A 23,673-nucleotide genomic window follows, 5' to 3' on the forward strand; every position below is an offset into this window, starting at 1 on the left:
ACTCAGGACTTTTGATCCTAAGTACCTGAAGTCTTCATCTCCACTCCCCGTAGCAGTCAATATAGTTGGCAAATCTTGCCTGACCACACGATGGCCGCTTTCATTCTATTCCAACATGCTTTAGACGTTTTATGTTTCATTTTGATCGTTTGTGCTCGTAATTCCGCCGTCGAGCGACCGTGAACGCATCTCCGAGTGTCCGAGGGTCCGCGAACGCACCATCGTGTAGCGTGGCGAGGGCGGGCCGTGTGACGTCGAGCCGAGGCTCTGGCTGTTTATTGTTCCTTCCCCAGCGCCGACAGAGAAAAACAGGCTAACAAGCTGCCAGCCGCCTTCCCCTCCCCTCCACTCCACTCGCGGTTTTACGAAGGTGTAACGGTTGAGACAGGCGACTGCACAAGCCGAGGGCCATGGCGTACGCGTACCTCTTCAAATACATCATCATCGGAGACACGGGTAAGCCGTGGCGAGCATCGGTCGCGCTGCCAGCTAGCATCGGAGCTAGCGGCTAGCTGTTAGCTTAGCGGTTCATTTCCGCAGTGTTGGATAGTCCAATGACGTGGTAAAAGCCGAGAGACGCAGGGGTGGGATGACAGCTCCGCTTTTACACCGTTAATATCACGGGGAAAACGCGTCGAAACACGTTGACACACAACGCGGTGACACATCACGCCAGCCCCGGTTAAACCCGGCGGCTGCTGACGCTCGTAGATCCCCCCCTCAAGAAAAATCTATGTTGGGCCTTTTGTCCATCCGCGTCCAGGGCGGGGGAGGTGTTAGCATGCTAGCTCGGCTAGCTAACGGGCTAGCATTAGCCGCGTAGCGACACGTTATTACGCCACAACAGCCGCCGTTGCGGTAAATTAACATTCCTCCGCATGTTTCCACGCCAATCACGCAGCCACTATGTTTATGTGTTCATATTTCGGATTTGCTAGAAATGCTCGCTAATGCAAACCCGTGACGGAAGGCCAGAAACGTCAAGCTGAAGCCTGCAAAAAAAAAAAAAACTGAAATGGCGTAGATCCGTTGACAGTTCCCATTTCACTCACATTGCGTGACTTTTTATCCGCTAACGTGTTTTTTTTTCCACCTTCTCTGGGTGGATGTGTGTTATTGTTGAACACGACTGCGTGGCTGCTTGTCAGCCCATCGGTTCAATGTTGTCATCTGGTTGCTGTTAGCCGTGAGGGGCCTGGCAGCAGGTGCATCCTCCCTCCACAGCTGATCCGTGGGGGAAGAAAACCAGCCTCACTGATCGATACACTACATTTTGGAGGGTTTTGGTCGTGCAGGAATCCACATTTAACAAGTCGAGCAAACATGCAGTCTAATAACCAGTTAGGTCAACTCTCGAGGTGTTTTTCTTCTGCAGAAATGCACACTTCTTGCCATGTAAATTACAAGCAGGTCTGATATGATTCAGGGATTCACCTCTTTTTAATATGTGAACATGGTGTGTGTGTGTGTGTGGTAATTGTGGTCATGTTTGTTTACTCCAGCGTCATTGCGAAACAGTGTCATGTTTTGCCGGCTGTTGTTTATTTCCAGTAGCGACTGTTGACGATTGCGGCAGCTGTGTCCTTGCAGTACCACACGAGTAGATATATATTCAACTACCAACATTAAATTTGTAAGAGTTAAGAGGAACTGCAAATATAATCGATTATATATACAGTTGGCACGTTAACAAATTCTTGGAGATAGTAAAAGTAGTTGTAAAGTGAAGACACCAGGTAGTTTGGCTGGTGTCAAACAGCAGCACAAATAGTCTCAGCTCCTCAACATAGCGTTTTTGCAAGTGCGCTTCACAGCATCTTCACCACGTCTATGCAATGTTGTTACCGACAGGCGACCCTGTCAACACCTTCTAAGGAACACATCCTCCAAGGAAACGCGCAGCTAACAATGGAAAAGTTTAGCATGAAGACGAATGTAATGTCTGTACTGTTAGCGTGCAGCGGCTCGTGCTGCTAAAAATAACAGCTCTAACATAAACCGCCATAAACTTTCTTCTTCCCTGGATGTATCTGTTATCCAGGGTAAGAAAATTGAAGACATTTTACTTGTCTTCATGCCGAACATTTACACTGTTAGCTGCGCATTTCTCCAGGGCCTGGAGATCACATCATTATATGTCAAATACTTGTCCAACTGATGGTGGACTTGTTCATTTTAATTCTTCAGTTTTATTTTGAAAATTGGTAAAGCATGGGTTTTCTACCCGCAATCCACACATGGCTCTTTGTATCTGAATAGATTTTTCGTTTTTGGCATTTTCAAAGGTCAGTATTTGTTTCGCTATTAAAGCGAATAATCTGAATCAAACCGTTCCTCTACGCTGCGGAGTTATTATTCATTAAGGGTTTTCAGGGTCTTGTTAACTGTTTTGATTTGTATTCATTGCACTCATTTTCAGGCCAACTCTGACATTGTAGATCCTCTTTGTTTACTGAGAAGAATTTGATATAGTTCTGCAGATTGACCCGTTGGCTTTCATCGTAATAATAGTTTAAAAACCCCGATTTACAGGGCCGTGTTTTATCTGGCCGTACTCTGGCTGGAGCAGCTGAATCCGCAAAGATATGACAGAAGGGAAAAAAAAACCCTCCAAAGATATAATCAAAAGAGCTAATTTATTTTTTTTTCCCCCTCTCTCTCTCTCTCTCTCTCTCTCTCTCTCTCGCATCATTTGCTTATATTCCAGTGGAAGTTGTCAGTTTAGTTTTAGGATGTTTGCCATCTTTGCATCATGTGAGCGCTCTCTACAAATAGATCAGCTGTTTAAAATGCTCAAACTAAGAGCATAAATACACTAGAGTCCATGAAGCTGGACCATGCGCGCGCACACACACACACACACATGCACGGGTACGTTCATTATTTTGTTTTATGGCCGGGTCTAATGAGCGATGGATAAACCGCACGGTGGTAATTTGTTTTTAATCCTGGCCGAGCCGTCAGTCAGGTGTTGTGATTGGGATAATCTACTGGTTTGATGACAGTTAAATAAACCGTTTATAGCCAGAGCGTGCTAACAGACACGCTGTTCGGACGTTAGCGCTAGATATTTTATTTTTATTTTTGAATTCATTTTTGCTCGGAAGTGAATTAAAACACTAACGTTGCATTTGAACTTAGGAACCATTATTTCTATTATATGAAATTAGCCCAGACTGTCCAGACAAGAATTAGCATGATTGATATTTAGCTTAAAACCGGCACTAATGAATTATTATCCACAGCAGTGCCCCGCCCTGTCTGCGTTCTGAGGAAAGCAAATCCATTTAGGAAAATATCCCAATGTCACCTGCAATCCAATATACAGATAAAACATTCATGCTGGCTCACAAAGCAAATTAATTTGATTTTAAAGGTGCTGGAAGTCTCCGGCACTCCTCATTTAAATCCACGGTCTCCTCTTAATGATGGGCGACAGGGTCATCAGCAGCTAATGAAAACATCAGAATGATTGAAATTGCATCATAAAACGTCAAATTCGGAAAAGAAACATAACCAACTATTCATTTTCCAAACAAAAGCCTCTGTTAGTCTGTTAATGTCTCATAATTGCGTCTCGACAACAAACTGGATGTGATGTTTGTTCACTAGAAAAGAAGGATTTCCGGACATTCGGGTTTGAATATTTCCGACAAATCAGGAAGCTTTTTTTTTTTTCTCCCCCTCAAAAACCTGGAGTTGCGATTCACCTATATTTTATTTTTTTTTAAATTCCCCCAGAGTGCCACGCTCAGTCCTGGTCCTGGTCCTGGTGTGGACCGGGGCCCCGGTCGTCTCCGATCCTGCTCCCGGAGTCGGGTGTGTCAGTGTGTAACTGCCGCCGTGAGTCATGAACGCAAACAAACGCTTATCCAGGCCTGGAGCTTCATCCTGAAACCCCTCCGCCATTTTTTTCACCACCCCCGTGGACATTGCGGTTCTGTTTTTTCTTTTTTAGCAATAACCGTCTATTGGAGCGATCTGCCATGGTGTGCATGCACGGTTGCCAGAATCGCGCCCGCAACGCGAGCGCTTGAATGCGACCACACCCGGTCTCGGTCCTGGTCTTGGTCCGGCGGCCATCTTTGTGAGCCACAATGGCGGAAAATGTCAGTCAGACTCCTGCTTGTTACTCTTTCCCCTGGTTTTATAAATCTTTATGATGTAATGTGACTATTCCAGATATATAAAAGATATCTCAATGCTTTAGAATTTAGAATAGTTGTTTTTTTTTTTTTTTTTGGTCAAGCATTTTGTCGTGGCGACTTGATTTGAGACGTTTCACCTCTCGACCGAGAGTTTTCTTCACCTCCGAACATCAGGGTGAAACGTCTTCAAGTGAACAATTCAACAATTCAGTTCTCCAAGACGAGGAGATTTCACTGATCACCAAAGTAAGCTTTTTGTTGTAAAGCAGCTCCTGCTTTATCCACAATAAAGTGAAATAGGATCAAAATAAAAATAGCTAAAAAAAAATAAGAATAATAAAAATGAAGATAAAATGAAAGGGTAAAGCTTAAAAAAGAAATAAAGTTAAAGTCAAATGAGTGTTTACATGTCATATTTATGTATAAATCAGGGTCGTTGCGCAGAAGATAATGGAATTATTGCCCGTATCTCTGCTCCTTCTCTGTCCAGAGATGATCTGGATCCAGAATGTTCCTTCTACATGTCGCAAATAGATCATCGGCCTCTTTCTACACGTTGGGTTTGTATCCTTTCTTCCAGTGGTTAATCTTCTCCGGCAGCTCCTCCGCGGGTCTCCTCGCCGGTCCGCAGAAACAAACGCGGAGGACGACCAAATGCGAACGCTCCGCCTCAACTCGAAGCCAGCCTGCCCACAAATTATAGTTTTTTACAAACTCCGGACGCACATCTGCACATTTAAACAGACTTACCTCTTCTTTTGGAAAGACGTCTTTCCTGGGATCACTCCTCCGACTTATCTCTGCGTCTCCTTAACGTTCTCCTCATTCCGACCGGTGCCAGATGCTTTTTCAGCCTTCGCCATCGAGACAGAGGCTCGTCCCCGGCGACCGGAGGCTCGGCTGGGCGACGGCCAGTTCAATCTCATCCATCGCCAAGAAACAACGCGCGGTGATATACGGGAGGAAAGAATTTTTCCGGCCGATCCGAGGCGGTAGCTACTCGGCCGCTCTCTTCCAGCAGGAACGAACGCAGTTCGGTTTCAGGTTTTTGCTTTAAAAGTGAGACTAAACTTCGCCTTCCGTTCTCCCGTGTGTCAACACACAACCTGAGGAATGTGGCCAGACAGTCCGCTCACAGCGGCGTGCGAGTGTGACGTCACCGCCTCGACCTTAACCGCCATCTGACGGGAACCTCGGCGTGCGGTTGTGTCGGAGCTCGGCGGGAGGCCGGACCTTCCCCTCGGCTCTGCTCTCCCCCTCCATCTTGTCGTCATCGCAGTTCTCGGCGTGGCGTCGCTGCCGCCGAGCAGCGGTTACCGTTGGAAACCAAAAAAAAAAAAAAAAAAAAAAAAAAAAAAAGACCAAGTCCCGGCTGTTTCCATCTCCTCACTCTTGTTTTCTCACAAAACATCTCTTCTTTACAATCCCCCTCCTCTCTCCGTCGTCTTAACGATCTCTAGAAAACCTTCTAACCTCCGACCGAGTCAGTCGGCGTGGTCGTATTTCACCCCCCCCCCTCCCAGGAATCCATTTCCTTTGAGCACAGTAGAGGACAGGGGGGTCGCATGCTTTCCGGGTGTGGCCTTATGGAGACGAAAAGCGCGTCGGTGGATATCGGTGAAATAAAAGCGCCCTCTGGTTCCTCGCCGACACCAGGTGACCTCCGAGGGGGGGGGGAGGAAAATGCGCTTGGCAGGACTTCCGGTCCGGCCGGCTCGTCTCCCCGAGCAGATGCTGTTCGTTAGCGACGGCGGCGACGTCCCTTTCTCCCGGAGGTCGTTTAGAAGAGCTTAGCGTGTCTTTTTGTTGACGTAGCTCTGAAATGCGCAAACAACAACCACTGTTTGTTTTCGCTAATCGTGTTAATCTGCTCAACAGTACCACCTCCCGCTCCCTCCGGTGGGTTGGTTGGTTGGTGGGTTAGTTGGTTGGTTGGTCTCAGTCATTTACGACCGCAATCTTTGGTACTGCGTGCACGTTGTGTTTAATCGTAGTTGTTTCTAGTGGCCAATTGCAAGTATGGTGTTCATCACCTGGTGGATGCTTTTGAGATTTAGTTGTTTTTTGGGTCACCGTCTGTAATCGATTAGTTTTGTCTGATACTTTATTGTGTTTTAAGCAGCTAGAGAGGCTAACTGGTCGTTAGCATCGAGTTTGGGTGGCGTCCAACTCCTCCAAAATGCGGGATTTTGTGATTCCAGTTTGCAGTTTGGGGTTATTTCCCCTCGTGCCACCCTCGGTATAAAATACACCTGAACAACCTGCTTATTTTGTTTGATTTCAATCAGTGCTGCTCAGGAAACCTATATTATGCCTTTACATAAACCGTCATTGCTGTCGGAGCAAATCTGCTTTTATTTGAAAATCCTCTGCATTTCCATGTCACCCGTTTGACAATTTAGTGTTTTGTTTTTTTTTTCTGATTTTTATCCGAAACCCGAACAGCAAAGTCGTCTTCTGTCCTATCGGTACAAAAGCTGTTTGTGCGTGTGTGTTTCAGTGTAACCTTGCTGTTAGGCGGGACGTTCCACCGCAGGGATCTTTGTCACCGTGATAAGAACCGTCAGAGACGTCCGCTACCTGGAGTGCACCAATCAGAAGGCCGATAGATTGCTTTCTAAGAACGCCTCGCTCCAGAGATGCCGGCCCGATCGTTCCAGACAATCCCGAGACCTTATCGTCAGCACTTTTGCGCAAATCCCTTCCCTCCGCCGTCCGGCGTCTTGTCACTCAAAGCCCCGTATCGTCCGCAGGGTGACGGCGCCGCGCCGTCGTGACTCAGCTCAAAGCGCTTCCAACAAATCTGTCCGAGTGACTCGTCCCCCGTCCACTCCCATCGGTCAAATTCTGTCCGGTTCAACTTTCACTCGTTTCGGCCGAGCGCTTCCATTCCGCTGGAGTTGGAGCCTTCGGTGTGTGTGTGTGAGTGTGTGTGTGTGAGCTAAATGGCCTCTGGGCCTCCCCGACACGTTAAGTCCTGTTGTAAATGCCTCTCCTTTGGACCTGATTTCTATCAAATCCTCCAGGGGTGTCAAACGTACGGCCCGCGGGCTGCTGCAAGCCCGTGGAAGAGATCTACGATTTAAATAAATACATAAAATCACGAACTGCTTTTTAAAATAAAAATATAACTCCTATATCGTCTGCTAGCAACACGGCACGACATCGTGCAATGTCAGCAATGCGGTCCGTAAATAATGTTTTTACTTGTTAGAAATTGACTTGCTTTTCCGTTTGGCCCCGACACCCTCATCGCCAAGATGATGTTGTCAGAAAAAGAGAAAGGTGGACGTGGAGTGCAGGGTTTTCCATTTGTGGATTGAGGTTAATAAGAAACCTGAGACTCGCCTTGGAGGAAAATACAACAAATGCACGAAGAACTGAGAACACAACTGAGGCACAGTGATGAAGTTTCACTTGTTTTTCTTAAATCTCAGAGATTCATCGTGTATTTCTGAATGGAACAGTTCATTACATGTAAAGAGTTTTGTTATTTCTCTGTTCTCATGTACAATAAAAAGAAGGAAAAACTGGGACTTTAGATTTTACTGATCCGGCACCCTTGACATCGAAGTGGCCGCAAGCGACCCTTCGGACCAAAATGATTTTGACACCCCTGCTCCGGTGGAATCCGGCTGACTGGGATTTTTTTTTGTTTGTTTTTTTTTTTTTGTCCTTTTTTTTGTCTCACGATCTTCTGCAAAAAAAAAAAAAAAAAAAAAAAAAAGGACGGGAAAGATGTCCTTGGGAGAACGGCTCTCATCGAGGGCCTGCTGGTGATGTGAAGTCCGGGGCGGGCGTCCTGCAGAACTGAGGTCACGCGTGTTCACCGGGGTTCGGAAACACAACGGCGCGCAGTCACATCACACTCATCACCGGCCAGCTGGTGTGTGTGTGTGTGTGTGTGTGTCTGTACATGCACGCTACCTGCTGGGCCGAGTTGGTTCGAGGACGATGACGCACTGCGGGCTGAATTAGACTGGAACTTCATTATGGAGGCGATATGTGTGTGTGTGTACATGTCACTGCAGAGTGTTGCTTGTGTAAAGCCTAAATGTGTGTGTGTGTGTGTGTGTTGTCTTTCAGGTGTGGGAAAGTCATGTCTATTACTACAGTTCACAGACAAGAGGTTTCAGCCGGTGCACGACCTCACCATCGGTAAGACTCCCTCCTTCAGTCGTTGCAGAACACTATTTTTTTTTTTATATCCGGAATTATCCTTTTGTTCTGACATATTTACCAATCACCAATCTATTTTCTTTTAATTTTCTTTCACACACTTACTGCCGTCTGATATCATTTTTACTTTTCCAATTATGCTCACTTCCTGTCACACACACACACACACGTGAACTCACCGTGACTAAGATGTCGTCAAAATGAGATGAACGATACACATGATGATGATGGAGCTATAATTTTTAATTTTTATTACAAGTGACTAAGACTAATGGTGTTTTCCTTCCCAGGTGTGGAGTTCGGCGCGAGGATGATCACTATAGACGGCAAACAGATCAAACTGCAGATCTGGGATACGGTAAAGAAACATTTAAACAAAACTATAAAACAATGTATTTTAATTCACCGACAAGTTGTTGTTTTGTTTGTATTAACTGGGAAAAATGGGGTGATGTGGAAGTTCCCCAAGAGTATCCATGCCTGGAACAGTAAAAGAATAATTCTAGAAATGCATTTCATGTATTTCAGCTAAAGTGGAAGAGATGTTTTTTTTTAAAATAATATTTTTCCTGTCGAGATTTCGGTGCAGCTCAGTCCTCCAACGGGTTACCTGAAAATATAATAAATTCATATTAATGGAGATGAACGGATCAGACATGAAAGTGTCCTGAAGGGCAGGTGAAAGTTTAAAAAAAAAAAAGAGAAGAAGAAAAAGAAGGAAAGTCTGTCTGGGCCTGTCAGTATCCTGGACGTGTGGTTATCTCCCCGGAAAGGACCGGAAGCACGCCGTGACTCCCGCCGTTTGCCCTCCTCATTCAGCCGTGATCCCGGCCAAGCGCATGAATAAACCCCTGCCGGTGAAACGGCTCATTTCTAATATTTATTTGACGCTAACAGTTGACAGAGCAGGGAGGTTTTTTTTTTTTTTATATATATATATATATATATATATATATATATATACATATCTCCTCCATGTTGGTGTGTGTGTCATCACTGCATATGATCACAATCTGAGACCAGAATCACAACGTGCCGCAATCACACACTCTTCGCTTCGCATATCACCCTTTACCTCACCCTTTATGACACGTAGCCGTGGTCATTTTTTGTAAATGCTCTCCTCATCGGCCGGTCCGGGAACGCCGCTGTGATGCGTGGCCCTCAAATCCACCTCCTTGAAGCCGCGGGTGCCCAAAACAAATATGGAGGACGGCTATTTATTCCCACAGCCACGCCGCGTGCGATTCCACGGGCGGCCAGAAGGTGGCGCCAGAGCTCCACCGAGAGCTCAGCGGGCGGCGAAGGGCCCCCCGGCCAGTGATGTCACTCCTGCCTGTCAGAACCCGAGCCCCTGCTGGATCGCTCGCCTTCCAGCTAGTTAACAGACTTCACCTGCTCGTCAAACCGCAACCGTCCCGCCCGCACATCCATCACTCTCTCTCTCTCACACACACACACACACAGAATCACCCTGTAGGCGTCACACGCCATCTGAATAAGTGTGTGTCTGCACACTAGCATGCAGGCCAGATGGCAGACAGACACAGCGTGTCCTCTCTCTCACCCTTATTTATCATTTATTCGCTAACTGCATTACCGGCTGATTGAACGCTCCCCGAATGACCGACTTGACGACTCCAGTGAGCAGCTAACCAGGCGGCCGCCCGCCCGTCCCCGCGGCTGGTTAGCTCGGAGGTGGGGTGGGGGGGTGGGGGGGGGGATCACGATGTTTAGACGACAGTTTAATGCAAATTATCCGCACATAAATCACAGCGGCCGCCGTTTATTGTGTAAGTCACGTGTCCGACGCACAACACAAGTGCTCTGGAGTGCGTCTCCCGCACAATGACCGTGAATTCAATCCCACCTTTAATAAAACGCCCGTGACAGAAGCCTGTCGAGGGTTTTTTTGTGTGTGTGTGTGTGTGTGTGTGTGTGTGTGTGTGGAGGGGGGCGGGGGAGCGGCAGATGGACGGGTCGCCCAGCCCCGGTTTGTTGTGTGACTCAGTGACTGACAGTCGGGTTGCTGGGTGACCCAGTGCGTGTGTGTGTGTGTGTGTGTGTGTGCTGGTACAGATGAGGTCAGTGCAGCTGCTGAGATACAGCCCCGTTGTGTTTTTTTTTTTTTTTTTTTTTTTTACTACGTCCCAGCTGAAACACAGAGCACATTGTTGGCGTGCGTTGGGGTGGGGGGTCCGCGGGGGATGAATAGGCATAGCTGTGGGGGCGATAGGGTTGGCGGGGGGGGGTGGAGGGGGGTTAGCCGCTGAAAGGAGGGATAGAAATGAGGGCCGACCCGGAGACTCGCCGAGAAAGAGAGAATGGAAAGATGAGCGGTCCGAGGAGCAGACGGAGGGGAGGGTGTGTCGAGGAACAAGGTGACCCGGCGGGCTACGTACGCAAGCTAATGCGCGACGTGGCCAAATAAAGAACCTGCGGCATCAGACGGAAAGCAGGGGATTGTGACAGATAGATGGGGAGAGGGGGGGAGAAAGAGCACTCCATTGTATTGTATTACAGCCACTTCAGTGTCGGTTCTTCTCGCCGGCTGGCTGGAAACGCCGAGCCGGACTCGGATCCGGCTCGGGCTTTTAGCGTAGCGCCCGCGCCATCGGGGTTCGGGGGGTTGAAACGATCGTCGCCGGCGTCGCTGTCGGCTTTCAATTATTCAGAATTCATTTTCTCCCGATGAATTTATGCATGTGTCTCTGCAGGCCGGTCAGGAGTCGTTCCGGTCCATCACCAGGTCTTACTACAGAGGAGCGGCGGGGGCTCTGCTAGTCTATGACATCACAAGGTAACAAGAGGTCCTCTCGGAAAATCGGCGACGGCGAAAAAACGACGGACGCCGCGTTCGTCAGAAAACTGTTTATGTCCTTAAAACACATCTAAAAGCCCATTTGCGTGTCGCAGCCGAGCTATCTTTTCGTCGACTTGGAATCTCGGATGCGTAACTTGACTCATTTGGACATTTTAATAACCTTACTTTCGCTTGTTTTTCGGGATTTTATCGGCTTTGACTATTTATACGCTTGCTAATAACGAAAACTGTGGATCTAAAGAAGGGGGGAGTTAACGGTCGCACGTGGCAGCTAAGTATTAGCCGCATTAACCCACATTAGCGACGTTAGCCTTGCGTGTGATTGCGGATACATTAGCGGTCGGGGGGGTCAAGGAGCCACGCGCGCCTGAACTCGCTGACAAAAAGCAAAATAAATCTTCCTCCCCCCTCGTCACGACACGGTCCGGGGGTAAGGATAATGATTACCGCTGATCACATCGACATGAAATTTGTTATTGATCCCGGGCCGTTCCCCGGAGATTGATTCATTATGATTTCCGTGACCCCGTGACCTTTGTGTCCCGGGGCCCATCCATTAGGTCACAGTTCCACCTCCACCGGCCTCCATTGTGTTAATCAATGAGAGTCCCGGTCGCCCCCCACCCCGAGAGGATTCCTTGCTAAGAGGAGCCAGAAGTCCCATCTAAAGCCTCCCTCCCCCCCTCCAGGGTCTCATTTACAACTCACAAAATGGAGCCTCTCCTCGCTGGACATATGAAAAAAAAAAAGCGCTATATGATTTACTTTTAATATTCAGCACCAGGCTGGAGTAATTGACACTCGCACATAAATGTCACGTAGAAAATCCCGGGTAAATTACTCACCTGGACCAACCAGCACACCCACCTCCTCCTCTCTCCCCCCAAAAAAAAAAAAAAAAAAAAAAAAAAGATCAATAATTATATCGTGACGTTTTGGCTCCCCCACCCCACCCCCGGTGCCACCCAGCCTCTTGATCTGATAATTAATGCGGCCCCGCGGATCCACGCCGCCGCCGCCGCGGTGTTGCACGCGCATCCCCACTCATAGGCGGCCATAACTATTCCATAAGCACCCTTCATTCTCCAGTGATACGAGCCAACTCGTATCATAAATCAAAGTCCGCTCAATATTTCATCAAGAGCTCCCTCGCCATTGCATTCCCCGCGACGCGAGCGCGGCGAGCAGAGGGCCGGACCGTATCTGATGAAATGATCTTCATCGCTTGTTGAAATTCAAGATTACATCGAGTCTGACATACGATTTGCCGAGCCCAGTCCCACTAGTTTTTAATAATATCGTTTTATATGATTATATCCGTCAACCATGTGCTGCTGAGTGCAGTGGTGATGTAGTGGTAAGCCCCCCCCGCCAGCATTCACACACACACACACACACACACGCACGCGCGTGCCGTGCGCGGAGTCACGTGACGCAACTTCCCACAGGCGCGGCGATTGTGAGCATCGGCGGCGTCTGGAAATAATGCCGGTGACAGCTCTCTCAACAGTCCCTCTTTATCGGCCCCCCTAATCAGGATGCGCAGCGCGGTCGCCATGGCAACACTCCCAACCGCCGGTCGCCGACCTTGCTGGCTGCCCGAGAACGCCCGCCACAGAGACCGGCGAGACCTTCCTTGTTTCGTTCAGGAGAAAACGGCGGCGCGCTCATATCCGGGAGGTGCGTGACGCGGCGGATGAAATCTTGACGGTCCGCTTTCCCTTCCCTCCGCAGAAGGGACACCTTCAACCACTTGACGACCTGGTTAGAGGACGCCCGCCAACATTCCAACTCCAACATGGTCATCATGCTCATTGGCAACAAGAGGTAAACATGCACGTTCAAGCCGCTGCGTCCCCTCCTTGTAGTACCACCGGTGGCCACTAGGGGCACCACCCACCCTGCGCAGGACACAGCGATGTCACACTTTTTTCGATTGTATTATAAAAATGCAGCGGTTCCTCAAGATGCCGGTTTTATTGCTTCCACACTGGGGGCTTATGGTGTTTTTTTTTCTATATCTTAAATTAATTTTCCTCATTTTACCCTGCAAAAACTCACAAAATGCTACATATCGCGGTCGCATTGCGACTATATTCACATGTGATATCGTTCACACGCCACTACGTACGTGCTTAATGTCCACAGAAAACGTTTTCTTAGGGCCCATGATGATTGTTTAAAAAAATGCACAAAATACGCACGATATAAAAGAAATTGGAGCACGACGCGTCGTAGCAGTCCGATCGGCACGCACCGCGCGAATTTCGAATTCTGATTTTCTCGCTCATATTCGTCTCATGACATTTTTTTTTCAGATTTCAAGGATAAAATTTGCTCGCATCGCGTTTCGGATCCTAAAGAAAATCATATAAAAGTGAGTCCTATCGTAAGGGGCACTGTAATTCAATCAAATCAGACAAATAATCAAATATAGGACCTTTGGCTCACAAAGTGTGTTAGAATGAGGTCACGGACCAGAATAGTCCTCTAGGAACGTCCCAAGGGGACGAATCTGCAAAAAAAAAAAAGTGTTTCAAACTTTGGCCGCGTTCGGGGATCAGAGGCGTTGTGAAGCCGTTCGCCAGCGCGCGGCAGATGGCCGAGCTCAGAAAGGTGGATTTCCTTCAGAGCGACGAACGCGGGTGTCGTCTTTATCCGCCTCGGCCCGTCACTCGCGTGACATCACGGACACCGGCTCTGATCCAGGCTTAATATACCACGCAAAAGCTGTTATTTATATAGCTTATAACCAGGAGTCTGAACATGCATATCAAATATCTTATCACGCCCCCAGGATTGGTGTCTCCCTCGGTAGCATCATCCTCCTCTGTTTGTTTTTTTTTTGTTTTTTTTTTTGTTTTTTTTTTTTAAAGTAAAGATTGACGCCGCCTCGCTTGTTTGTGTTTTCCAGTGACCTGGAATCAAGGAGAGAGGTGAAGAAAGAGGAAGGGGAGGCGTTCGCCAGAGAACACGGCCTCATATTCATGGAGACTTCAGCCAAGACCGCCTCCAATGTAGAGGAGGTAATCTCTCACACACACACACACACACACACACACACACACACACACACACACACACACAGACAGGTTACGCGGCTGGTTATCTTGATAATAAGCAGGGATTTTCATTCATGTGACCGCTATACAGATGTGCTCTCATTTGCCCCTCACTTCTTTTCACACATTTATATATATATGTGTGTGTGTGTGTGTGTGTGTCCTCCCCGTCTGCAAGGCCACCCTAGAATTTTCACACACATTATCTGTTTCACAGGCATCAGTGCTGCATAACACAGCGTAAGCATGAAAGCGCTCCCTGACAGCTGTAACGCAGCCTTGGAAATGGCGTTTATATGCGTCGCTAGAATGCCGATGCACGGCGATTCCAAGTGTGTGTGTGTGTGTGTGTGTGTGTGGGTCACAATCCGGGGTAGGTAAATAAATAAATAGCCCGTAAAAATGGAGAAACAATCATTTTCGGCTGTGTTAGCAGTGTCTGTAGGAGGTCAACTTACAAATATTAGCCTGTTTTCTTAGTGGACGGAAAGCCGCGTGTTGCCAGGCAACAGTGGCGGCCAGAACGCCGTCCCCCAGGCCGTTTCTGATTGGCTAGCTGCTTCGGGCGTTTCAAAAACATCCCGCCCGTCTGTTTGGGGGGATCAGAGGCGGGACGTCCCGCTTGCGGCGCGACGGAGAATCTTAAAATTCAATCCCTCCGAACGTGACCGAACTCCAAGCGTAGGAAGCGAGACGGTCGGTCTTTGAGGGCGGCGGGAGATGAACCGAGGTCAAACCGTGGACGTCAGATTCCGACCCGGACCTGCGGGACCTTCTCCTCCTGTCTGGTATTAGCATAACGAAGCGCGGTTCGCTCCGCCCTCCGGACACACCCCCTGCTGCTGTCGGCGTGCGTGATGAATGCAAGCCGTCCGTCCCCCGGGACCCCTTCCTCACTTATCCAATCACATAAATAATCCCGTCCCGCACGGCGTGGCGTGCCGTGGGTGTTTTTGTCACGTTGCGAGGACCCTTTACGGGGACGGGAAAGAACGCACGCTTGGTTTCCGTGTTCTTCTTTTCTGGTATCGCGAGGTTTGGTCCGAGTGAGAGTTCGTCTGCAGCAAATGAATGTAAGTCAATGTAATCTGCTGTGACAGGATGAAAACCTGCGTGCCTGTGTGTGTGTGTCTGTATGTGTGTGTGTGTGTGTGTTGACATTGATTTTTCTTTTTTTTTTTTTCCCTCTCTCTCCCCTCTCCAGCCTCAGTTGCCTGGCCTATATCATGCAAACACACACACACACACACCCACATTGCTGTCGAGTAGAGCTCTCTCAGGGGTTAAGATGAGGGGGGAAGGGTGTGTAGGGGTGTGTGTGCGTGCCTGCGTCAGTGTGTGCGCGCGCGTGTGTGTGTGTGGTATGATTAATTTGTCTCATTAGTGTCCTCTGAATCCTCCTGATACCGCTCCTCTCCTCTGTTCCCTTCATCTGCGCTCGCTCCAACTCCCCTCATCCCTCGACGTCCATCATTTGCTCTTTACCCTCCTCCTCCTCCCTCCTCCTTCTCCTCTTTCACCTCCTCCCACTTGCAATCTCTTCCTCCCCCACACCTACACGTCTTCCTCCATTCATTTCTCAGGTCCGCCATCATCTCCCCCCACCCGCCGCCGCCGCCACCTCTCCCCGGCAGTATATCACCCGGTTATAGTTCATACATATTCATAACCTCCGCTCCGCCACCGCCGCTCATCAACAGCCGGCGGCCAATCGGCGCGCGGCGCTCGTCATCAGACTCTGTGGGTGGACGCCGGGGCCGAGGGGCCGGTCCTCAGAGAGAGAGGTTCCTGGAAGCATCCTCTCCATCGTTTCATCTCGCCCTCGCCTCCCTCCCTCCTTCCCTCCGCCTTCCCTCTGCGGCTTTATATAGCCCGCCTGGCCTCCTCCCTCCCCTTTAGGATTCCGCTCTTCACCTCCACCTCCCTTTCCGTTTTTGCAATCCGAACACACCTGAAACCCGAAATCTTTGCTTCGTTTCCCCGCCGCCGCCGCCGCCGCGCAGGGAGCGGAGGGGAAGGAGGACAGGCGTGAACATTCAGGACACCAGAGAGCTCCTCGGTCTATTTTTGACAGGGTGTCAGAATGAAGTTCAGGACTTATTTTCAGGTCTTTTAACAGCTCGGTGTGAGGAAGATGCTTTTTGACAAAGGTGCGTGTTCTACCGAGAGATATCTGGTCCTCCGCCGGCATCCTGGACTGAAGGATTTCATGCGTGTTTGCGCGGACACGCCCGAGCCCGACGTCGCTAACAGGCCAACCAGGTCTTCTCGCAAACCTTCTGATCATTTATCGAAATAGTTTTTTTTTCTGCCGTCAAAGATGGCCGCCTACGCCGCGCCATGACTCGCATCCATCGTGTCTTTTCCGCGTCACGTCGGCGCTTTCGTCTGGAAGGGCGGCTAACGGTAGCCCGTGGCGTCATCCGGCTCACATCCGGTCGCAATTTCAAGCGTCGCTTTCTAAAATGGGGCTTTTCTCGATTAAAAACACCCAATATGTTGGCGTGTGCGGCCTCTCGGGATGAGTAATAGTTCACCGCTGAGGAAGCGGCGCTCCGGCGTGCCAATCGGCGGTTTAGCGGTAGCGGCGCGCGAGAACAACGGGGCATTCATCCCCATGAGCAGCGCCGTGTCGCAGAGCCCGAAAAAAATCCCGGTCGACTGAAATTTGAGCCGCTCTCCGACGAATGCGCTAATCGGGGCGGAGGACGGGGTCGGGAGTCCGATCGGCGTCCGTCACGTCACACGGTTTGAGATTTACGTGCAGCGGCGAAGGCATGGCGACCGGCGTCACGGGTTTCATTTCCTGAAGGACCCGCTAGCGGTTTCTTTTCTTTGCCCGACGGGTCGGAAAAGTGCACGGAAACACTCATCCTGAGGGTTCACGTCTACTTTACACGTGAACGTCCAACCGTGGAGCCGGTCCTTCAAAGGTGGCGTTGACGGTTATCGCGTCGAAACGCAACGAGGATCGGGGGAACCTGCTGGGACGATACTGGCTTGTTAGCCTTAAGCTACCCACGCGCAAGGAGACCTTGGAAGATTTGGAAAAGACAAAGTGTTTTTTTTGTCCGTCGCTCGGTGGAGATTCGTCGGAGTGTCGACGATGATATTGTCGGAAGGCGAAGACCCGGAAGAGACGGATCAGATTTCCGCCTCCTACTTAACGGCCAAGACTCCTTTCAGTTTTTAGTCTACAGCCGTGACGATCTAACGTCATTGGATACAAGCCCGGCACTAGCTAGCGGCCGGCTAAGCTAGCTCCCGTTACAATGATATGCAGATTATTAATTGCTTTGTTTTTTTTATCCTGCTACCTTACCGTGAATGGAAAAGTAAGAATAATGGTTGCGCGTGGAAGTGTGTGTTCAGACTGAACATATGAATCTTGAAGCTCGTGAACATTTGGCTCTTCCTCACAACTGTGGATTAGCCAGCAAAGCGGTGTTTGCAAATATTGTTAAATGCCTTTTTCTTGACATAACAACCGCTTTAAGTTTGATTAAACCCGACTGTGTAAACAACGGGACGTGGCCAAGCCAACGCTGCAGTTCCTCCGTTGGCCAGCAGGGGGCGCCGTCACCAGCCAGCGCAGGCCGGAGCGAACACTTTTTTTTTTTTTTTTTTCCTTTTTTATGATCTCAGTCAGTTTTACGAGGTCAATGTCTCGGTCTCTTCCTCCTCGTCTCCTTCCACCGGTTGATAACGTTCCATAACACACACACACACACACACACACTCTTGCAAAAACTTAATGACGTGCGAAATTTTTTTACAAGCATTTTTTTTTTTTTTTTTTTTTTTTTCAATGATCCCTGGAGTCAACATCCAAACACGAAGTGAATCACCCGTCCTCTTGTCACTTCCTGTCTCCCTCTCAGGCTTTCATCAACACAGCCAAGGAGATCTACGAGAAGATCCAGGAGGGAGTGTTTGACATCAACAATGAGGTGAGACGCGCAGCTCGTTTTTTTTTTTTTTTTTTTTGTTTTGGTTGTTTTTTTTCCTTTCCTTTCCGTTCCTCCTCTCTCGTCCCTCCCCTCCCTTCGTTCCCCGGTGTGGTTTTCCAGCAGTGTGTGTGGTTTGCCACGCTCCCTCTCCTCTAAAAGGGGGGGGTGAAAGAAAGAGGGGTGGCGTTGGGGAAGGGAAAAAAAAAAAAAAAAAACTTCTTCCTTTGACTCCAGCCAAGCAAAACTCCCCACGTTCCTCCTCGCTCCTGCTCGATTTTCCACTCTCTCTCTCTCTCTCTCTCTCTCGCTCGCTCGGCAACTAGCCAGCTCATAAATTCCTCACATCCCACAAGGTCTCAGTCATTCGGCAAGAAAACAAACATTCGCCCAGCCAGCCCGTCTGCGAGCCGCTGCCGTCGCCGGCCGGTCAGTTTGCCGTCATCGGTTCCTCCGCCCGAAGCGGCAGGAATGTTCACGCCGCCGCTTCGATACCACGGGGTCGCAAAAATAGCGCTGAAAACGTCACAGGGCGCGCGGCCCGTTTCCTCGGCGGGTAATTACTCCCCGGTGCCTGGACGCCGTCACCTCGGGGTTCTGGTTTGTCTCATTTACACCCCCCTTTTTTTTTTTGTTTGTTTTCCGCCGCCGGAGGCCGACCAGCGGCCTTTTCCTGCGCCGCCGCGTTCTGACGGCGCCGTATTACAATCAGACAACTGTTCCGTCGGCGAACAATGCCGGCGCTTCCTGCTTCGGCGCCCCCGACTTGACTCGGCGCGCACAAACATCCAGGACGTCGCTTGTGTTTGCAGAAACTCGCCCTGAGATAAAGCCGGAGTTAGCGCGTTAGCTCGTCCGCTAGCTTGTTTTCAATGCGTGACCAGATTAGAAGGAGCGAACCGTCCCCTGCTAGCAAGTGCTAACGGCGTGAATGCCGTTTCTACGGCAACCGCCACGTCCGCCTCCCTCCCCCCCCCCGGTTCACTCCGGAAGGTGTTCTCTTTCCTGTAATTTGCACGTCCGCGCCGACGCTTCCGCTTCCAGACGGCGTACCGCGGCCCCGCCCGCCGCAGGGTTTTCGCCGCAGATCTTTTCCGGCGCGCTCCTCCGGACCGGCTGCAAAATCCGAAACAGAATCGCACGGCGGGCCTCCAAATGGACGGCGCCGCTTCCGAGCGCTAATAATCCGACAAGCGCGCCGCCTTCCGAGAAATCCCACCCGTCAGCCCTTCCTCGCCGCCGCCGAGGAGGAGGAAGAAGACTTCCCTCCTCGCTGTCAACACTCGCCGAAGGCCTGGATGGGCTCCAGGCGGCCAGATGGTTATCAGAACCGCGCGCCGGCCTCGGGAAGACGATCGCATCAACGTCGGGGCGGGGAAAGGGGGGAACCGGGCGCCAGACGGCAGGTCCGCGTTCCTCGCCGCTCCTCGCCAAACCGGCCCGGCCCACGTGCTCCACGGCACGCCAGCGCCGGCGCTATTAGCAACAGTAAGACGGAGCGAAGGCAGGCCAAACCACATCAGCTGGCTCAGAGAGAGAGAGAGAGAGAGAGAGGGGGAAGCCCCACCAGAAATGTTGGCAGCCACTATGAGAAAACACACACACACACACACACACACGCAGACACGTACATGGCCTAAGCTCAATAAATGTGATTTAAAGGCATACAGTGTTTCCCAGCAGCACGGCTGCTACTGAGTGCAGGAGGGGGAGCGCCGAGGAGAGATAAATATATACAGAGGGAGAGCCAGCCGGCCTCCAGATGATGAAACACAGAAGAGTGTGTGTGTGTGTGTGTGTGTGTGTACTCCACAGCACTCACACACTCTGACACACACACACATATATGCCCCCCCTCCCTCTTTGTTTTCCCCTCTTTCATACGTGCCATTCTTATCTGCTCGCATCCTTGAGAGCCGCCGGTGTTTCCTGCAGCCTTTGTGCGGCGCCGCAGCACCTGTTGCCGCCTCTATGATGTGATCTAATGGGAGCCCCTGCAGGCGGCGCCGCGGCTTAATCCCCACACACACACACACACACACTCCCCGCCCCTCCCAACATGGAAGCGGTGACACACTCCTTCCGCGGGGTGTGTTGTTTTGTTTTGTTTTTTTCTTCTTTCCCTTCCCTGCCGCTTCGACTCGACCGCGTCCCCTCGACTTACGACGGAATTCCGCTCCCGCGACGCCATTTTGGCTCCGCGAGCGGGAAAAAAAGCTAAAAAGAAAGCGGACGCATGATCCAATATGGCGGACGTAAACAAGGCCGCGTTCCCGGTGAAACGCCGCGTGGCCGCGGTTTTGAACGTAAACGAGGTCGCGTTCCTCACGAGGTGCAGCGTGACGACGGTTTCAAACATCGGAACGAGGTGGACGGGTTCTCGGAGAACCCGCTGGAGACGTAGCTGCACGCCGCCGCAGGTGGACGGCGGATGTTTTTACATCCAGGAGATGATCACACGATTTATCGAAAGATCGATCGATCGACTGACCCAAACGCCGATCGGATAAATTGATGCTTTTTATTGTTTGTTTTTGTTTGTTTTCCTGATCATCTGGTCTCTGTCCGCAGGCTAACGGTATTAAGATCGGACCCCAGCATCCCACCCCCAACTCTGCACTGCCCGGCAGCCAGGGAGGCCAGCAGGCCGGAGGCGGCTGCTGCTGAAGTCCCACACACTCCTCCTCTTCCTCCTCTTCCTCCCCCTCTCCCAGCCTCCCTTGCGTTTCTACAGAAGTGTCCCGGCTCAGTAACAGTTTGTTGATCCATCTCCCCCTCTTTCCCCATCTTCCTTCCTCCTCGTCTTCTTTTTTTTTTTTTTTTTTTGTTTTCTCATTCCACTCCCCCTCCTCTTGTTTTGCAAAGATTTTAATCTCATGACTTTTTAGCGAGACAGACCTTCCCCTTTCTCCCCTCCCTCCCTCCCCTTCCCTCCCCGCCCCCCGTTTGATTAAGATATGATCACGCCATTAAAACGTTAAAAAAAAAAAAAAAAAAAAAACACACGCAAAAAGCTAAATAAACGCTGAATTGACTTTGTCCAGGTAGAAACAGGAGAATAAAGTGACTGTGGAATGAACCGTGTGCTGCCTATACACACCGTACACACACACACACACACACACACGCGGCACATGTTTTTAAGTGTGTGACGCAGCACGTTGATAGCGGGACGTGTTTGGACTCGGCCGTCGGTGCCATTCCTGCGTGAATAGAGACGATATAGACATTCCAGTAAAGTCTTCTTGTCCCTCCGTCTTCTAGAACCCTTCCTCCTCTTCTTCTTTTTTTCCTTTTCCAGGAGGACACACACACACACACACACACACACACACACACACACACGGGAGGATCCGACGTATTTCGAGAAACGCTACCGACGCAGCCGCGGCTCAAACCATTAGCATTTAGCAAAACAAAAAAACAAACACTATCTCCACGAGGGGAGGGCGGAGATTGGGGGGGGGCTGTCATGTGACAGGAAGTGGAGAAGCAGGAAGTAGCGAGCGCGGAAAGGGCCGGCGGCCGGCGCGACAGCGAGGAAGGCTTCTGTTATTATTGTTGTTGTATTTATCGGCGCCACTCTGTGTATATATGGCTGTTTAGATTCTGTTGCTTTTTTTTGTTTGTTTGTTTCCAAGCGAAGCCGGCCGTTATGAAGTTTGAGGGCGTAAAAGAAGGCGTTTTCCTTTCCATGACAAGTGTGAATGCTAGCAGGGACGCTAACAGGGGTGCTAACAGGCACGCTAGCAGGGATGCTAGCAGGGATGCTAACAGAGACACGCAGAGGCGGAAAGCGAACCTCGGCTGGAAATGTCATGGCGTCCCTCCTCTCTCTCTCTCTTTCTCTCTCATGTAACCACCGCCGTTTGGAGCTTGGTCAACAACCGTTGCAATATTTTTTTGTTTTTTTTTGGCTTTGAGATCCCCGATGTAATGGGCACCGTTTTAACGTCATACTTTACTAATCCAGCTACTTAACGTTCGTCCTCCGCCTCCATCCATCCATCCATCCTTCCCTCCCTCCTTCGTGACACATTAGATCCGTACTTCTCTTGCCAAAATAACCATGTTTACCTGCGTTTTGTCCGAAAAAAAAGGAAGCTGAGCTGTCTGCCTTAACTACCCAGCTATTTGAGAATCTTGAACGGCTGCGTTAAGAGAATTTTTTTTTTTTGTTTTGTTTTTTGGCTGCAAAAAAAGGCATTTTAACCGCGAATTCGCTCGGCCAGGAGGCATTAGAGGGACGCGTCTGGCTTTTTCGGGAAATCTCGGTTCGGATAAATCGTCGCCGTGCAATTGTGGAGTTAAAACCCTCCCCCTTTCACGCCGCCTGCAGGGCGCCGCGACCGATGTCCCCATCACCATACGGGTTCCATAGGCTAACATTCATAGTGCTAAGCTAACAAGCAGCACGCGGGTCTCTAGCTTCGTGACACACACACACACACACACTTCCTGTCCTGAGAATGAGGCGGATTTCTTTCATTTTTTTTCACATCAAGAGGGAACTAAAAAAAAATATGTGTGAGTTGAACACACCTATATCAGGGCATTTTAAAAATAGAATCACCACCCAAATCTTGTCGCAAACACACACACACACACACACACACTCGGCCCGGCCTGCATATATAGTGCGTGCAGTGAACCTGGACCCTCTACAGTTTGGTTTATTTTTTTTTTCTAATTTTTTGTTTTTTTGTTTCCGAGATGTATTCTGACAGTGACTCATATTCAGATGGTTATTCTTTGTAAAGCTACTTCGTGTGTGTGTGTGTGCGCGTGTGTGTGTGTGTGTGAGATGACCCAGAGGGGTTACAGGGGGAGGATCAAGCCAAACCTCTATTTATCTCTTTATGGATTGATCTATCTTATCAATGTGCTCCTTCTCTAACCCCAACACCCGCCCGTCCCCCGCCCCGCCCTGCCCCGCCCGACGTTTATTTGTTGTGTTCGTTCTTTGGAAAAAATAAAACTTTAAAAAAAAAATGAGAAAAATGAAAATGCTATCACAACAAACTATAATAAAACATTCTAAACTCTGGAGACTCGCTGTCCGTTTCCATGTGGAGTTCACATTTTGTCTCAGGTCTTGCCGTCAGGAACAAAACAGGGCTCCTGCCGGTGGAGGCGGAGCTACTGACAATGGAGGCGGGGCTACTTTTGGTGGAGGCGGAGCTTCTGACAGTGGAGGCCATCTTGTCTGGCTGGACGAGTGCCTCACCCTTCCCCTTCCAAGCTTAAGTTCCCAACCGCCAGCCTGCAAAGAAAGAAAGCAGTTAAAAAAATAAATTTATTTTACTTGAATTATGGTAATTTTATTTTACACCCAACAATTTTCACAGCTGCAAGTGTTACAGGAGTCACGGCATGCTCCCATCATGCTCCCGCCTAAAGTGCGGAACTGAGCTGTTGTAGATTTTTAAATTTTATTTTCCTTTATTAATCCCTCACAGGAAATTCTTTGCATTGAACCCATCGTGGATGAGCAGTGATCAGCCAGGGGAGAA

The 23,673-nt window shown here is 49.7% G+C and overlaps 1 protein-coding gene across 1 annotated transcript; it reads left to right on the top strand.

The window, feature by feature from the left end:
* The first annotated feature begins 237 nt into the window (after positions 1-237).
* On the top strand, positions 238-23,209 carry rab2a (RAB2A, member RAS oncogene family). Its single transcript, XM_086172654.1, has 8 exons — positions 238-456; positions 8,235-8,306; positions 8,618-8,685; positions 11,045-11,127; positions 12,886-12,978; positions 14,066-14,177; positions 18,095-18,163; positions 20,732-23,209. The coding sequence occupies exons 1-8, from the start codon at positions 411-413 to the stop codon at positions 20,825-20,827; spliced, it is 639 nt and encodes a 212-aa protein (XP_086028780.1). The 5' UTR covers positions 238-410; the 3' UTR covers positions 20,828-23,209.
* The last annotated feature ends 464 nt before the right edge of the window (positions 23,210-23,673 follow it).

The sequence above is a fragment of the Fistularia commersonii genome, chromosome 25 (assembly GCF_037954325.1).
Source record: "Fistularia commersonii isolate RoL2024-O1a breed Wild chromosome 25, RoL_Fcom_v1.0, whole genome shotgun sequence".
Lineage (NCBI taxonomy): Eukaryota > Metazoa > Chordata > Actinopteri > Syngnathiformes > Fistulariidae > Fistularia > Fistularia commersonii.

Excerpts from the sequence above, each read along its gene's own strand:
- rab2a (XM_086172654.1), top strand. The coding sequence starts at position 411 with ATGGCGTACGCGTACCTCTTCAAATACATCATCATCGGAGACACGG. Across the intron at positions 11,128-12,885 it reads CTAGTCTATGACATCACAAG|AAGGGACACCTTCAACCACT; the intron begins GTAACAAGAGGT and ends TTCCCTCCGCAG. Across the intron at positions 18,164-20,731 it reads TGTTTGACATCAACAATGAG|GCTAACGGTATTAAGATCGG; the intron begins GTGAGACGCGCA and ends CTCTGTCCGCAG.